This window comes from Tyto alba, unplaced genomic scaffold, assembly GCF_018691265.1.
Source record: "Tyto alba isolate M040663 unplaced genomic scaffold, T.alba_DEE_v4.0 Super-Scaffold_29, whole genome shotgun sequence".
Lineage (NCBI taxonomy): Eukaryota > Metazoa > Chordata > Aves > Strigiformes > Tytonidae > Tyto > Tyto alba.
In genome coordinates, this window is record NW_024881303.1 from 14480730 (window position 1) to 14497703 (window position 16974).

Here is a 16974-nt window from a genome sequence, read left to right on the forward strand (position 1 = left end):
GTTCATTCAACTGACTTTATCTTAATTCTGTAATTATCAGGATTGAACACTAGTCAGGATTAATTTTATTTTGGCATCAGCTTCAGAAATCTCTTCTAAAGAGTTTCAATACTGCTCCTTACATAGCACCCAGAATTGAGAGAAACTATGATGGACAGCAAGAATAAAAAGAAAGAAATCACAAAATTGTTAACTTGCAAGATACAGGAAATTATTTGAGCCTGAACTGTTTGTACTTTTGGAAAGATTTTAATGATTTCTTACAAGAAATACTTACAAGTACTTACAAAGAGGGAAGTATTGTACTGTCCAAGGGAAGCATCAAGCCAAGTACAGAGAAAGGTGATGCAGACACCTTTAATCGCGACACACTTCTAACGGAGCTGTCCTGCATTAGAGTGTCTGTTGTTAAACACAGTCTGAGTGATCCAGGAAAGGACAGAGGCGAAACACCACACAAAACCACGGTATTGAGTTAAACAGACCTGCACACACTTGAAAGATTGCCTTCAGCCTTGATTATATCACTACAAGAACACAAGACAAAAATATTCCAAAAAAGAGGATATGCACAAAAAGATGTCCACAGTTCATGCTTTATTTTAGAGAGGGGAAAATAAGTTTATTTTTTAAGTTTACGGAGTAACAATTTGTGAAAAAGAAGTCCAACTGGCCTGCCTACTCACACGTCTTGGCAGAAGGGTATGTTGCAGGTAACCCAGCATCGCTCAGTTCCCCACGAGCCACTGCCGCTGCCCCTGCATGGCCACAGCCAGTGGGGTGCAACCTTCAGCAGAGGTCCAAAATTTGCTGTCAGAGGAGTTTGTCTGCAGCTAGAGCTAAACTACCCCTCTAAAGACCTAAGGTGAGCTAACAAAACTGATTTTCTGTCAGGAGCACAGCATCCACACTTGGGATTTTGCTGACGAAACCACGGCAGCCAAAGTGCTAGGTGTTTTCTCAAGTGACACAGGCAGAACTGCGTAGCACAGATTCGGCTTGAGAGGCTGCAAACCTAAACGTACCCAAAGGCATAACTGCCGAAGGTAGTGTGACAACTCCCCACTGCCCCCAGGACCCCAGAGCCATGCACGCCGCGATGCCAAGGCACACAGCAGCAGTCAGAACATGGCAGGACAGAGTTTTCAAACTAAGGAAAAATTAGCAAAGTTACAAGCATAGTGCTCCAGCTCAGAAATCAATTAGTAAGTGACAAGGTTAAATGAAACTTTATAGACAACCTGATTTTATCATCCATCTCAGGGGATGCTACTGCTTTCCTGCAGGAGACACTACGCTGGGCTACACGGGCCACTAGTCCAGTGAGGTTGGTAACCCCAGTTCTGACAGCATTATAAACACAAACAACATGTTCTCTCTCATCTATTACAAATGCAAACAGAAAGAAAGAATAAAGGAAAATAAAACTTAGAAAATAACACTGCATACATACAGCTCCGTTTACCCTCCAAGCAAACTAAAAGCATTGGCCAAACTCTGGAGTTATCTCATGAACTTCTTCATGAATAGAAAATGTGGAGGACAATGAAGTGCTCGATACATTGTGTTTATTGGAACAAAAAAGGCTTTGCTTGCTGATGGCTGGAAACAAAAGGTTTAAGAAGAATGATATATATACAATTCCTGCTATTAAAACAGGGTTATATACTATGAATATTCAGTTCCCTTTTTCTCAGAGTGTTGCTCCATCCCTTTAAATTAGGACTAATTACAACTGCTTTTTAGGATTTCCAGTTGGCATCTATACAGAAATGTCAGAACAAAAAGTTTGACTTCAGTTAGAGAACCCTACAAAGGTGTTAAGGGACACCATTTTCGCCAGTAACTCCTCTACTGAACTCATTACCTTGGGTTGTATTAAAGCATGTGTTACCACAAAAGAGTAAGGAGGTACAGTTTTAATCTGAATAATCCAGTTTAGAGGTTGTTTCTATCTCTGGATATTCACTGTATGTTCTGTTTAGCAAAAACAAAGTCCTTAAAGTGGGAGGCTTTCCCTCACGTCACTGCGTCAGGACCGCAGCACGCAGAGCCAAATTAAACTCACCACAGTCATGGCAAAGAGAGAGACACTGAAGATTTCTTCAGGGATACACCCAAAATGATCTAGCTGTTTTTTACTTTTAAGACCAGAGACCACTGAAACACAGATGCCTTATAAACTACATGTATGACTAAGAAATGGGAGGTTACACCTCTGTTGACAGAATGTCTTATTTTCATCTACAACAATATTAATAGATATTTTCCCAAATATGAGCTAAATCTGTTACTTCCAAGAATAAATTAGTATCTGCTGTAGAATAACCTCAACGTTTCTTGTACTAAAGCAATATTTTTATATACTAGGAACTAATAACACCTCTGCACTTTAGCATTTTCCACCCAGGAATCCTAATCCACTTTTGAGACAGAACAGCTATTAGAACGCTTTATTACTCAGACCTGTGGTACACCCACTATACACACTATACCTTTTAAGTGAAGACATAAAGAACGTATCAAAAAATGGAAACCAACACATAAATGCAGTTGTGCAAAGAATAGCACTGTCATCTATTCACCATAAAAAGCAACATAAATAAAACACACATGGCTAAGCAAATGTTTTAAGAAGGTTTTTATTAAATGATTGTATAGCCTGCCAGGGTCTTTAGGAATTATATAGCCTATAGTTATTAAACGAGAATTGTTACTGAAAAAGGTGATTTGCAGACATATATTTACTGACAAGTATGACCTATTCAGTAATGTCTGTATATGGAAGGAAAAAAATCAGTAATGGAAACCCTTAAAAATAGGAATTCATTTAAAAAAAACCAACCAAACAAACAAAAAAAAAAAACCAAGCATGTACATTCAAGTATAAAAGTGGTATTAACAAGAAAAGCCTATTTTAAGTGTGATACACCTACAGATGCCAAGTGTCATACGGGGAGCACTGGCCAGGGCAGCCACACAGAGGCAGCACACACAGAGCAGCTGTAGGGGCCGGCTCCCCCACCCAGACCAGACACAGCCTGGCCTTCCACGTCCAACCTGGAGAAGCACGCCAGCCACCATCGTCAAAAGGGAGGACATGGCGAAGTCCTGAAGCCCCTCCTGGAGTTAAGCTGCTGTTTTTTCTTTCCAAAACGCCCTGTAGCTCACACCTCCTCCAAGCCTGCCCTAGCTCTCCCCGTGGGGGTTACTCAGGTACATTATGGTACTGTCAGTCAGTGACCGTCTCCGTGGGTCCCTCTCTTTCCTGCTACCTCTTCCAACAAAAAACACAACCACCAACTGCAGAAGTTCACGTGGAGCAGGGGACCTTCACTGGGAGAAACTCAGAATTGTTGCAGCCTCCCAACTACCCCCGCGGTGCCTCCTGGCAGGTGAACGGTGTGCTCCTGAGCCAGGAAGGGGGAAGAGCCCTACAAACGGGGCTAGGAACTGAGCGCGAGGGAGCAAGGGAAAACCACGGCCATCTGGTGTGTTCCATGACTTATCTCTGGAGGTCTCTGAGCAGCATCATGATCAGACCAGGTGAGACTGATACAGATACACCTTTGGTGTGGAGACCGGAGGGGTCTAAGCCACCAGTCGCATGACACTGTGGGCACGTGTGCTTTTGGCCCTCCTCAGGAGCTGTCATTTTAAGCAGGTAAAGCAAACTAATAGTAATATAAATGACTAAATAATTGAGTGCAGCTCCAAGCTTTCAACACATCTGACAGTGTCAGGAATAAATGCAACTGTAAACGCAGGCGGAGGTTTTTAGACCTCCACTGTACCTCCCAGGAGCAACGCCAACCCTGCAATTCTGGGATCAGGCACCACAGAAAGGTAACTGGCTTCAAACTGTTATTTCCCTTAAGGTTTCTCAACGCAGTTTTATTTTGCTAAAGGTAATTATTAGGTGGAAAGAATCACTAATATTAGAAGATGAATCAGAGGCTGGGTTGCTCCGAGATGCTGACAGCTCAAGTGAACTCTTGAATAAATGAGGAAAGAGAGAGGTCTGGAAGAGTATGAACCAAAACTAGTAACATCTTCCTTCCTTCCCTCCACTGGGCACTTATCTGGCTGCAGGAAATCTGTGGGCTTTGGGTTGTTTTGGGTTTTGTTTTTGTTTGTTTTTGTTTTTGTTTTTTTTTTCATATTCACAATAGACAAACTGACCTCGGGAAAACTATGAGTTGGAGCACTAACTGCCCGCACAGAGAGACTCCGGGAGCTGAGGCACGACCTGTGCTGGGTGCCCGGGAGCGCTCCCGTCCCACGTCCCCGCGGGAACTGCCCCCGACAACCCCGCACACGGTCCCTCCCGCCGTACCCTCTGCGCGGCGCGGCGCGGCCGCGTAACGCCGGCTGGGCACGGCGGCACCGTCTTCAGAGCGCTTACAGCCTTTTGTAACCGCCGAGATAATCTGTCATATGGATTTGGACACTGACAGTCAAACATGACAAAAATGTCACCACCCACTCGTTTTACCCATCCGGTGAAGGACTAGGAAGAGCTGTATTGCTTAACCTCTCCTCCGCCTTCCACTCGCACAGGAAATCCCCACCCCGCCCCCACGGCGTGACACCATCACGAGGGGAACTGCGGACACCCCCCTCCCCACACACACACACACACACACACACACCCCCCCCCCCCGACCTCCTCAGGTAGGCTCGGCGCTGCGCATCCCCCGCCCGCCCACACTCACCTCATCTTCCCGGCGGGGCGCGGGGGGGCCCGGGGGCAGGCGGCGGGTTGGGGGGGGGGGGGGGGGTGTTGGGGAGGGGGCTCCGGCAGCGGCACCGCCCCGCTGGCAGCGCCGGGCCCCGCGGCGTTAGCCGGGCAGCGCGGCGGCGGGCAGCCCCTCCGCCGGCCCGGCCATGTTGCCGGCTCCCGCCCGGCTGCGCGGCGTGTGGCTGTGGGCGTGGGCAGGACAAAGCGCCGCTGCCGCCCGCCCCGCGCCGCGCCGCTCCGCTCCCACGCGCGGCGGAACCGCCCCGCCCCGCCCAGCCTCCGCCGGGGAGGGGGCTCTGCCCCACGGGCAGCGCAGGTGAAGCGGGGCGGGGACGTGGGGAGCGGCCGCGCAGCTTGGGCAGCACCGGCCGGCGGCTGCGGGCTCCGCCGGGGCCGGGACCGAGGGTCCGTGGAACTGGTCGCGCCGCGTGCCCGAACCGTTCCGGGGGCACGCCGCGGTTGCTGACCTCCGCGCCGCGAAGCGCTCTCGGGGTCCTGTACGGCAGCATTAAAAATCGGCGCTTTTGTGGCTGGAAGCAAGGGCTGAAAATGTGTTTCCAGCCACCGTTGCAGGGAAGCTGTGTTTTCTGCCCCTTGGCCCTTACCCCTCGCCCCAGGTGTTTCCCTGCAAGCCCCGTCCTCTGCACCCACCTTGCCCGCCTACCCCGGGGTGCCCTGGGCTGCCTCCCAGCCCTGCCGCTTCTCCCCATCCACCTCTCCTCCTCCCCACCCCACCTCCGTCCCGTCCCTGGCCGGCTGCTCCTCTCCCCCCGGTCACCTCCAGCCAGCTCTCCGGGGCAGGCCAAACCGCATGGTGATGATCACCAGTGGAACAGCTTTGCAGGTCCAGAGCCTAGAGCTTCCCTGCCCCACTCCACATCTCTTTGTCTCTTTCCCATGTGCCACCCTCTAGAAAAAGATGATATTGAGAATGGTCTTGCCGGGATAGCCTCCGGATCCAGCATGGTGAGGGACCAAATACTGCAGAAGTTTCTCAGGTTTATGGCAGGTCACCATAGCTTGATCGGCACTTCTCAAGTGTAGAGGATCTTCAGACTGACAGTCGGTGGGCCCATCGCCCACAAACCTCTCCAAGTTCTGCATCACCCAATTTGGACACCAAAGCCCCCACAACAGCCTTGGGATCCCACAGTGAGCCGTGAGGTTCCAGGCAGCTGGCACGTGTGTGCATGCTGTATCTGGAACACAAATGGTGCCTGGCTCTCTCCCTCCCTCCCTCCGCGTGTCTGTGTCCCGATTAACACCACTCCCATCGCTCCCACCTCGCGTGGGCCGTGACGGGCAGGCACGCCTCGGCCCCTCTCCCTGCGTGCTGAGGCAGTTTTCGGAGGGTGCAGGCAGCCTGGCGGGGGGGCTGCGGGGCAGCGCGGCTGGCTGGAGAGCTGTGTGAGCTCTCAGGGGACCGTGCCTGTGGTGCAGAGCAAGCAGACTGCGGGGCTGTGTCGGGGGCAATCCAGCATGGCACAGCCTGTGCAGGATGTTTGGACCCCAGCAGTGGGGGTCATTTTTAATATAAATGCTTCACATTTTTATTTCCGTTGCTCTGAAAAGTTAAGGTTTCCATATATTCAAGCCAATAGAACACTTATTTTTACTGTAATAGTAGCCTATACCACTAGAATAAATGTTGCAAAAATCAAGCCCATAGATTTGATGCCCTAGAGACCTGTTGGCTTGTCAAGCCTTGCTGATGCCTACTGCAGCGCCATACTAAATAAAAATATACTACAACAATAACAACAGCAATAGTATGACAGCAACAAAACCCGTGGTAGTAATAATGTGTATGCATTTTATTCAAGGCCGTGCTTGTTTCTTGGTAGCTAACGCATATCTGATAATTGCTGTTTTCAGTGATCATCAAGATGTTAAAAAAGTAATTGGGGAGAGAGTTACTGAAGGGCCAGGGGGAGGGAACAGCCACCCCTCCTGTGCCTCATTAGCACAGAGCCCAGCTTGTCTGTTCCTTGTCCCATAGTGGGTCTGTGCCATCTTCCTCCCAAGTCACTCCACCAATTAATCTAAGCTCACTTCCTACAGAGAAGGTATCTCCTAAAGAAGCAGCTCCCCTATTACTAAGGGGCCTCCTCATTTATTTGAAACCAAAGCTTATAGTCCTTTCTGATAAGCAATTATCCTAAATTTCCTAGAAGGCACAATATACGTTGTTTGTATAAAGAAATAACTGTGTCAGGCCATAGGTCTGATACGCAGTCTCCCCCAAGTGACAGTGGTTTGGAGAAACAGCCGCATAATTTCTGATGGGGTTGCTGAAGTTAGCAAGCTTATGAAGAAATAATGAGCAAAAATAAAACCTATTTTCTTATTATTATCATCTGACTAATTCTTTAGAGTGTGGGTCACTGACCAGTGCATGCAACACTTGGGAGACAGCATAAGGCAAGGAGGATGCTTATTAAACTAGAAAGTTTCATGGTATTTGTACTAGAACTTAAAACACGATTAAAAGAGCAAATCCATATGTGAGTTCACTGATAATTTTTTTTTTAATGTAATTTCCTTAAGCTGTGTTTATAACAGGCACAAATCAAATAGTCAAAGAAATATATGTAAATCACTCCGTAGTTAAGATATAAAAGTAGCGTAAGCAAAAACATCTTCTGCAAGGATTTTTATTTAGGTACATTGGCTGCACAGCATAAAGGGGCACCTGATGTCGCAGAGGGACTCATGAGTCTTTACAAAGGGTGGAAACTACAACCACCACATGCCCCAGCACTGACACATCCAGCCCCTGGCAGCTGCCCAGAGGGACCACAGACAACCAGGCAGGGCAGAGGGCTGGCTTCCACCACTTCTGTACCTGCACTGCCTCCTGAGAAGAGATGCAGTCCTCAGGCAAGTTGCAACACCTCAACAGCTATAAACTTGTGCAATGTCTACCCTTGCAAAGGGGTGGGAGGCTTAACTGCCCGTGAGGTGGTTTGAGAACTGATGCAGAAATATGAAGTATGTGAGGTTACCGATCAATTATACTGGCCATTTTATTTATTCTGATATAAGGAAGCAAGAGAAAAGAAGAAATTTTATGTATTGTTACAGATGCCAATCTTGCTGGCCACTAACGGCACAGAAATAGGAGAGCGGTGTTAAAAATCTTTGTTGTACCAGAATCCATGAGGCTTCTTCATCAATGTTCATGGGGTCAAGTGTCCACCAGATCACTATGTTGATTGAAAGACATGATTGGACCATGTAATAATTGTTTTTCTGGGACAAATCTTGGATGATATTGCTATCAGAACTACATGTCTTCTAAAAGACATAAAGTTCTTTGTATGCACACATATATAATAGCAGACTGCAGTCTTGGCAATTCACCTGCTTTTTGCCCAGAGGGAAATCCTGACCCACCAGGGTGTATCTCCACCCTGCTGGCCTCGTTGGCCTTCCCACCCCCCCCTGCACCTCTCCCTAATTGTGAATTCTCCTGCACAGCCCAACAAAGACCTGCACAAGAAAACAGCAGTCCCTAGGGTCATGTCATTCCTGGCTGAGACCTCCTGCATGGTAAACCCTGATGGATCTGCCCGCTCTGGGTCCTGCTGCAACAACTGCCCGGAGGTCTGCTCTCCTCATCACTTCAGAGGTTCCATGTTAGGAGAAGGAGGGAGAGGAGGAGGATGCCCTCCTTAAACAGTCACGCAGCCTGGGGCAACATCCTCTATAAATATCCTCATATTAGGAGCTCAAGGTCGTCCAGTTATTTTTCTCAGTGAGTCAATGCCATGTCCAGAGCTACATGCCAGTGCAGCAAGTCTCATGGTGATTTTTTTCCCACTGAATTTATCTCGCTCAGAGATTTCTCTTGAAACACTCAGGCTTTCCTGTGGGCTTGTCCGCAAAAATACCTAGCTCTTTTGAAGGAAAACAAATGTCCACAATAGCTTGTTTTACACAGATTTTTTTGGCAGGTTTTTCCTAAGCATGGAGGATTTAGCCTCATGAAAGTCACCCTGGAGAGGAATTCATTATGCCAATTCATTTTACTATGTCCAGCAATACACATACACATTTATTTCTAAAAAATTGTTCCTCAGACAGCAATGTGATTCATAATTTTGCCAAAGCTGAAATCGGATTTCAGTTGTGTAATTTCATGGACACCTTGCTGGGGCAGAGAGAACATGATTACCAAGTTTAGGGGCAAAGTGAGATTCAAAGATTCCCAAAACTCAGAGGGGCTCAATTCTGGATGTTTGGTTTTCACCCATCACCGTGCCCGTGTACTTGGCCCCTTAAACATTCCCTGTGATCTTCAGCCCCATTTGGCAAAGGCCTAGGTCCCACCTCTGAGGTGTTGCGGCAGCCCTGGCCAGGCACTGGCAGTGCCAGAGAGCACATCACTCACCACCCACATGGGCGGCCGTCGCGGGCCGCGCTGCAGGGACACCAAGAGAAAGAAGCTGCAGCAGGGCTGCAAGCAGAGTCCCCCAAACCTGGATTTCTTTACTATTGCTTCATCCAGGTTTGAGGTGAGGAGGAAAGAAAGAGGCCAAAACAAAGGGTCAAGTGATAGAAGAGTCTGGCAGGAGCTAAAGGGAATAAGAGAATGGAGACTAGAGGAAAATGAGGGAAATACGGACGTTTGCAATTTTTTTAACAAGACAAGCAGAGAAAAGGAAATTAGATGAAAAGGGCAAAAATGAGGAGAGGAAAGAATGAAGAAGGGAAGGAAGACAGGAAGGGGAAGCAATATGGGAAAAGGCAGAGAATAAGTAGGATATACACCACTGATATACTTTAATTCTATGTTTTATTATACTTCCTCAAGTGAAGATGGGAGCCGAGGAAAGCAAGGGCCCAATTGCACAGTCAGGATGGTGGTGGGGGATAGTCCTCAGGCCAGTACCTTCCCTCAGAAAGGGAGGAGCCCACTGGCGTTTTCCTGTTTTCCCACATTACGCCTGGGCAGAGCAAGGTTTACAATCCCTAGGAAGGCTGAAGCAGGAGCTGCAGCCTTCCAGGCAGCCGGGAGAAGCCCTGCTTTGCAGGCAGGCTCTGGGGACTTACTGTGGTCTTACCTGTTCAAGGCCATCGGTGATTTTTCCTTAACCACTTTTACATGTAACTTAAGGAAAAGACACCTGTAAACCACCAGTGTGTTGGTGCCCAGTGTGCAAAAGCCAAACCAGTAAGCATGTTTCCAAAGACTACACACCCTTCTGAGGTACTCAGAGGTAACAGCTGTCCACCCTCACCAGGAGCATCCCCCAGAGATGTGTTTTCATGCTATGGTGAGGGAAGAAGGGCAGGAATAGGAAATATAAACACACCTCACTATTCCAGTTTTCCTTTTAACAAATGACTTGGGCTTCGTTGAATAAATACTGCCTCAGCTTATGGTTTAGCCCCATCCAAGCATTGCCAAAGCCTGTGTTTTGATACAGCATATTCCACATCAGGGCATAATGTAGTGCCCTCGAAGAACAGTCTGTATCTTTGCTGTCTCTTTCAGAGAAGGCTGTACTCAACCAGGCAAGGAGCTGCATCATTTTGTTTGTTTTATCATTATTAAAATCCCACTCTTGCAAGGTCAAGATTGTTTGGGCTTGAGCTTTTTAGAAAGAGGCCAGGCTTGTCACAGTGAGGTAACAAAAGCAGTGGTGTTCTCACTGAAAACTAGGCCAAAAGATTTCAGCACAGAGGCGATGCTGTGCTTGTGTAGACAGAGATAGTCGGGACTCTCCAGGCTGCTGAACTGCGTGTGGCCAGATTTTCTGCTGAACAGGAGCTGTGCATACGGGAAATGCCAGAAGGCTTTTCACTTAAACTGAGCCTCCTGTCAGCTTTCTCTCCAACTGTTCAGGCTGTAGACAGAGGCTCTCAGAGCTCAGCTTCTGCTCTTTTTAGGTGCTGTAAGGAGGCCAAAATACTTGAACCTCTGGTGTAATAACGTCCCCTGTAGTTATACACTGATGTCATGTATTTGGAATTATGATGTCAATGAAAGATGCTGAAAAGGAGAAGCTGGGCAGGAAGGAAGGAGGTAAAATGCTGACATTTATCTTAATGAGAAACTGAATCCAGAATGAACAGCCAAGACAATTCATTTTGTAGAGAGGCGTTCTCTTCCATCTGCCTCGAGCAGACAGTTCCCTCTTCAGCACATCTCTGCAGTGCAAGGGCAATGCAAGGCAATGACAAAATAATTGAACGTAGCTGCAGAACTCATGTAGCTTTTTTAATTTTTGCTTTCTAACCATAATGACTGAACAGCCTGAAGGAGATTTCTTTAGCCTACAACCTAGAATCTGGAGCAAACATAGCTTATGTAGCGCCGATAGCCAGAATCCACAGAGCAGCTGCATTTGCTTCCCTCTGGCTAAACGTTTATTGTAGGTAATTCCACGGGTCAGATTTTAAAAATGTTCATCTCTTAGAAGTTCATGCTAAAAACCCATTCACTTGGATGGAGACCCAGAAAACAGGTCACCATTCTCATGTTTATAACCCCAGCACCTCAGATTAGACCCAGAGGCAGCCTTTAAGGTACACATATGTCCACTACAAATGAACGGGAGTTTCTAAATTAATTTAATGTAGTTTTTAGATAGCCGAAAGATGATAAAAACAAACCTGTGCTAAGTTGGGACTGTAGAGCTGCTGGGAAGGAACCACTTTTCATGGAGTCCAAGACCTCAAGCTTTCATAACACGGACAAAATGCAAGGTCCAAAGAAGTGCCTACAGAGCCTGGTGACACTAACAGCACAGCAGCTCTGTCGAAGGGAGGCACCTTCTTACACCTCCACATCTGGCCGGAGACCAAGGGGAACCCACAACACTGTGAAACATCCTGATTGACAAAGGTCCTCCAAGTGGCTGTCAGATATGAGCCCATTGGTATTGCCACTGACACAAATAAGGTCTGCCAAACTTCCTGCTAGATGGCAGCTTTGGCTGAACTGTCATCAATACCTCCATGTAAATTATCACTTAGTCTTCTACAGTTATTTAATGAATTCAGGGGTCAAAGTTGTTCCATTAAGAAAAATTAAATTGCACCAGAACTACATGACTAGGAGAAACATAAATCTCTCCCAGCAAGAGCGTGAACCGCTAATGTACTCACTCATTCGGCAGCCAGCAGCCTCTATCCAGGAGCAGACAGATCTGGGTGTGATTCTGTCCTTCCCCTCAGGAGTTGGTTCCTCACCTCCCATCTTTTGGGCTAGGAGGTGCCCTGGCTTGGGGCATCTCTTCTGACGTGCAGCCTGTCGCAGTCAGAGCGGCATGGCAGTGATCGGACGGCTCCAGCACAGCTATGAATCCCAGCCAGTAATGGAAGAAAAAGATGTCTGTTTAGGCTTCTCATAAGTCTGCTTCTTTCACTAGTAATTAAAGTGACATTTTCCCTGCCATCTGTAAGATTTTTGAGGATGCAGTCGAGTGATCTATCAACAGCCCTAGTTCCAGGGACGGAGAAGAAAACACAACAAAAAGACTGCCTGCTTCTCTGAGCAGAACATGAAGAAATGAAAAATGCCAACCCTTGCAAAAGAGGGTCTGTTTGCCCTTGAAATCTCTTGTCACATTAATAATTTTGAATGGAAATCATATCCTCTAATATTATTTTTTTTGAAGAATAAATTTCATCCAAACATTTCACATAGGAAAGATGACCTTATATTAATTAACCTCGTATTAACTAGAAGAGTAAAAAATCCATTATAACAAAATTTATTTGCTTCACAAGGATTCTTTTAATGCTTTGAAATGGTGGTCTTTTTTTAATTCACTAGCACTGAAAAGCTATTTACTTTCTCTTACATTTATCTTCGTTCTTCACTGTTTTTCTGGGGGTTTTTGTTTGTTTGGTGTTTTTTTGTTTGTTTGTTTTGTTTTGTTTTAATAGAGTGATCAATTTTCGTACAGCTCATCTGCTGGAAATTGTTAATACCTGTCAGGTTTCAACAACCTATAAAAAACGAGCACTACCAAAAGTATCTAGCAATAATCATCTTTCAGGTAGTAATTCAAATAGTACATATTGAATTAAGTTGAAAAGTTCTGTAGTTTTGATATAATACATATATGTGTCCTTCTGGAGTAAAATAAATATATGAAAACAGATGGGAGAGGTAAACGAAGTCATGAAAAGCCTCTACTTGAAAATGGGTGATGATCCTAAAAAACAGATTGAGTCCATGTTTGTTTTATAAGGACATAGAAGAGGGGGGGAAGAAGTCTTTTGAAAGTATATGTATTGTTTTCTGAAGAATTTAAGACCTCAATAATATCTATTCCCTCCTTCAGTAGCTAATCACTTTGAAGATCCTGACACAGAAGTGTTACCTAAATATACATGCTCACCATTTTGGACAAATATGAGAGTCATATGAGTTGTAGTGAGTGTAGGATCACAAAATCCCATTGCTAAAAGCCATACAACAGCAGAGGAAAAAAAACCCCTACCCTAAAAATATTTAAAAATCTAAGTACATAATATACATGACAGGGCTGCCAACGGCAAAACGGAGGACAATCGAGAAATAACCAGACAGCATTGATCGCCTCAGTACACTCACAACAGGAAGGCGGGAGGGCAGGGAGGAGGTGGCTAAAAGCACCTGCAGTCACTGATATTGCTAAGAGCAAGTCCAAGAAGAAGCATGGACACAGATGCAGTAGGAAACCAGGAACCTAGCTCCAGAACGATCAGAGAGTTAGTCAGGGCCACTGATTTTATAAGCAGTTAAGGGTAGCAACATGTGCCAGTAAGGGCTAAGATGGATGCAGTCCTGGAAGCTGAAGTCACAGAAGAGCAATGCTAGAAATCAAGGGAAGAAAAGCAAGAAACAGGAATTGAAACCAAAGAAAGCTGAAAGGGAGTAGCTGAATACCTGGTAGACAACCCAAGAGACACGAAGAGATGAGTCTCCTCTTTGAACAAGTGCTACAGCCAAGACTGGGGAGGGAAGGAGCAGGAGCAGGAGCAGAAGCAGAAGCCTGGCTGTATCTCCAGCCATGGACTGGAGAACCAGCCTCATGCTACATGGACAGTCAGGAGAAGACAACTGCTGCACACAAAGTATCAGGTGAATGAGTCAGGTGTAGGAGTCCCAGGTGCTGCTGAGGGAATGAAATACACAAAATTCAGGAATAACTTTTTTCTTTTTTTTTGTTCCTTTTTTTTTTCTTTTAAAGCAAAAAAGAGGACACTCCTGAGAAAACAAATAAACGAAAGAACCAAGGAAAAAGGGTGGAAATGGGGAGAGCTGAAGATTATATATAACAATGGCAAAATTGTGTAGAATTTCTTAGATAAAGAAAGAAGAATCACTTTAACAGTCATCAAACAGGTGTTTGGCTCAAGATGTTACCCACCATTTGCCAATTCAGCTAATACGTTTCTCAGGTTTTCAGAGAGAAACAAAGACACATTGAACAACAAAAGTTAAAATAGAGGAGCAACAGAGGCACAGATGGGATGGGATTGTTGAAAATCCCCTTTGATCAGTAACTATAAGGATGAACTTGCAGGATTCCTCATCTATTTCTTGAAAGGGATAATAGTTTAAAATGAAGAAAGGGATCACAAATATATTATTACATCCCAAGAGTAGCACCATGGGAGAAGGATGTAAAAGGAATGAGCCAAACCAATTTGCAGCTCCTGTTTTCTCTGTTGCAGGTAATGACAAATCACCTACAATTCTGAAAGCAGAAAACCTGAAACACCCCATCTGCAAAAGCAAAAAAAAAAAAAAAAAATCTAAATTAATAAAACAGAAGATATCGTGGCATCATCAACTAAGTATCCACACAAGATGAGAACCTGTCACTTGCATATTACGACCTTTTAGGATTAAGTTAACTCTAGAAAGGGTAGGGCTATTATGGCTTAGTTTCACACACTTCAAGCAGAGGGAGATTGACATTACCATCAAAAGAAGTTGTTCCAGTGTGCTCTGTCCATTTATATTCTTCTCCACATTGCTCCTTCCTCTGTACAACACCAGTACAAGCACTCATACAGCTGCACAGTTAAATCAGATGGGAAAACTGAGGAAAAGGGTTTCCTGTTTTGTAGTAGCTGTTGTTTGCTTGGCCTTTTTTTGTTCATCTCTTTCCCCTGAACGTATTTTAACGTGGATCCATCTCCCAGCTGGGTTCTCCCTACAGCCACAGTCACTCTTGTGCTTCTGCACGGGATGGGAATGAGCAGCTGGGGCAAGACCTCCTCCTCAAGTGACAGTGCTAGATAATGTCCGGTTAAAGCGACCCTGAAAGCCTGGCCTTCAGAAATAAGTGATGTGTTCTAGGAGGCAGAACCAAGGCAGTCTGCAGGTGAAAGCATGTGGAGCCTCCTTCTTCCCTGCCGGGAAGCTGGAGTGTCACTCCCGAGGTGTGCACTAGGGATCACATTCACAGGGTCATTCTCACACATGAAATTATGTACCCCAAAATCTAAGGTTTATTCCCAAATATTTTCAAATGCAGCTCTAATTGAGAATCACAAATGTGTGTTGCTAAGTAAAAGCCTGTCTCTTCTGTATTTCACATTGAAACAAAGATATTTTACTAAACAGGAAGAATGCATTGGAAATTCACTTTAATACGTGTTTATTGGTGTCCTGCACTTTCAGTGTAGGAGGTTGGAGATGTAATAAAAAAGTTTCAAAATGTATTGATTTCATTTCATTTAAATCACTCTAAACAACCAGTGCTTTAGAGTTCAGAGAATTAACATTTACTGTCCATTACAAGCAAAATTTTAATATTACCTTTTTGAGTCTGTTTAGAATTCCTCTGTTAAAATTCTCCAGATACATTCCTCAAAGTAAACAATACATTTCAATCTGTGTCACAATCAACATTGATAAGGCCTTCTTAACCATTTTATACCACCTCCACTATTACTTCATTGCAAAACACAATCTTATTTCATACTATAAATATCCATCCATGCACAAAACACAGGGGCCAGAAGTTACACATTAATATGTCATGTAGGCTTCCAAGACTTCCTTCACCCTCTGCAGGTTTATGGTACACTTAAAAAGATATCTTTAGACTTGGTCTACTTGGTCTTAAAATACAAATATACAATATCCATAAGCATAAAAAAGTAAAGCTAGGTTGCCTTACCATTTGTTATGAACTGCTAAAATCTTATACATGTACAATATAGCATCATGCCGATTAATATACATATTAGTTAAATATATCAACCAATAATGGAGATGTGGCCAAGCTTTTCTATTTTGCTTTCAAAAAGAAATTGTTCATGTGCAAGTAAAAAGATATTTAATTTAAACTCATATGGAATACCTGAACCACATAGACATCTGTAAACCCTGCTGAGATATTCAGGTCAAATGGGGCATAACCTGCTGATACACTTGAAAGGGAACACAACTCCTTACGGGTGATACCAAATGTGTGCTATTCCCAAGAGAATGTAAATTTACCAGCATTCACATTTTCACTTCTAGAACACTGATTTATGCATCTTGCATCTCGGTTTATACTTTGTGTATCTATTCATCATCCTCCATCAGAAACAATTTAATACCTTGACACTGTCATGGGTTTTTCTAAATAAGGAGATACACAGTACAAAATGTATAGTGAAACAAATAAGCACATGTATACAGTCTTTGAAAGGCATTTTTGTGACCATTGTAGCAGTGTTTATAGAAAACATTTAAGATAGTCACATTCCGCTGATAGCACTGTATTGCAAACTGTCAAGCCACATTTCTTATATTAAACTTGTACTGCACTGTATATTGTACAACAGAAGAGAAAACAATCATTCTTAAGGTGTGACACAATGAAAAAAAAAAAAAAATCACTAGACTGAGTAAGGTAACCAGCACAGGGCTTAATTTTCCTGAGGTTTGTAAGAAGTTTTTAAACAAAAATCACAGTGACCAGGCTAAACTGCAAACATACTTTTAAGTTTTAAATATACAGTTTATACATAAGTTCTGTGCATGGTCGACAACTGTGTATGTTCACACTGATGTTTCCTTTAAATGACTCGCCACTGTATAATACTTGTATCTTTTCCGCCTGTGGAGATGAGATGGGTGTCTTCACAGAGAAAATCTACATTAGTTACATGACTACTATGTCCACCGTACACATGGCTTGGAGCCTAGAAAACACCACATTAGTGAGAATATAAACTGTCATAAAAACATATCATTATAACATAACATTCATACCACAATGAAACCA

At 44.7% G+C, this 16974-nt stretch overlaps 1 protein-coding gene across 11 annotated transcripts in view; it reads right to left on the reverse strand.

Moving 5' to 3' along the window:
* Positions 1 to 15334: 15334 nt before the first annotated feature.
* Positions 15335 to 16974, reverse strand: part of EML1 (EMAP like 1) — a 132365-nt gene continuing 130725 nt past the window's right edge. For all 11 annotated transcript variants that reach the window (XM_032981694.2, XM_032981693.2, XM_032981692.2 and 8 more), the window contains one exon: positions 15335 to 16891. In XM_032981694.2, coding sequence (XP_032837585.1) covers positions 16766 to 16891 — 126 coding nt within the window. In that variant the 3' untranslated portion in view covers positions 15335 to 16765. The remainder of the gene's footprint in view (positions 16892 to 16974) is intronic.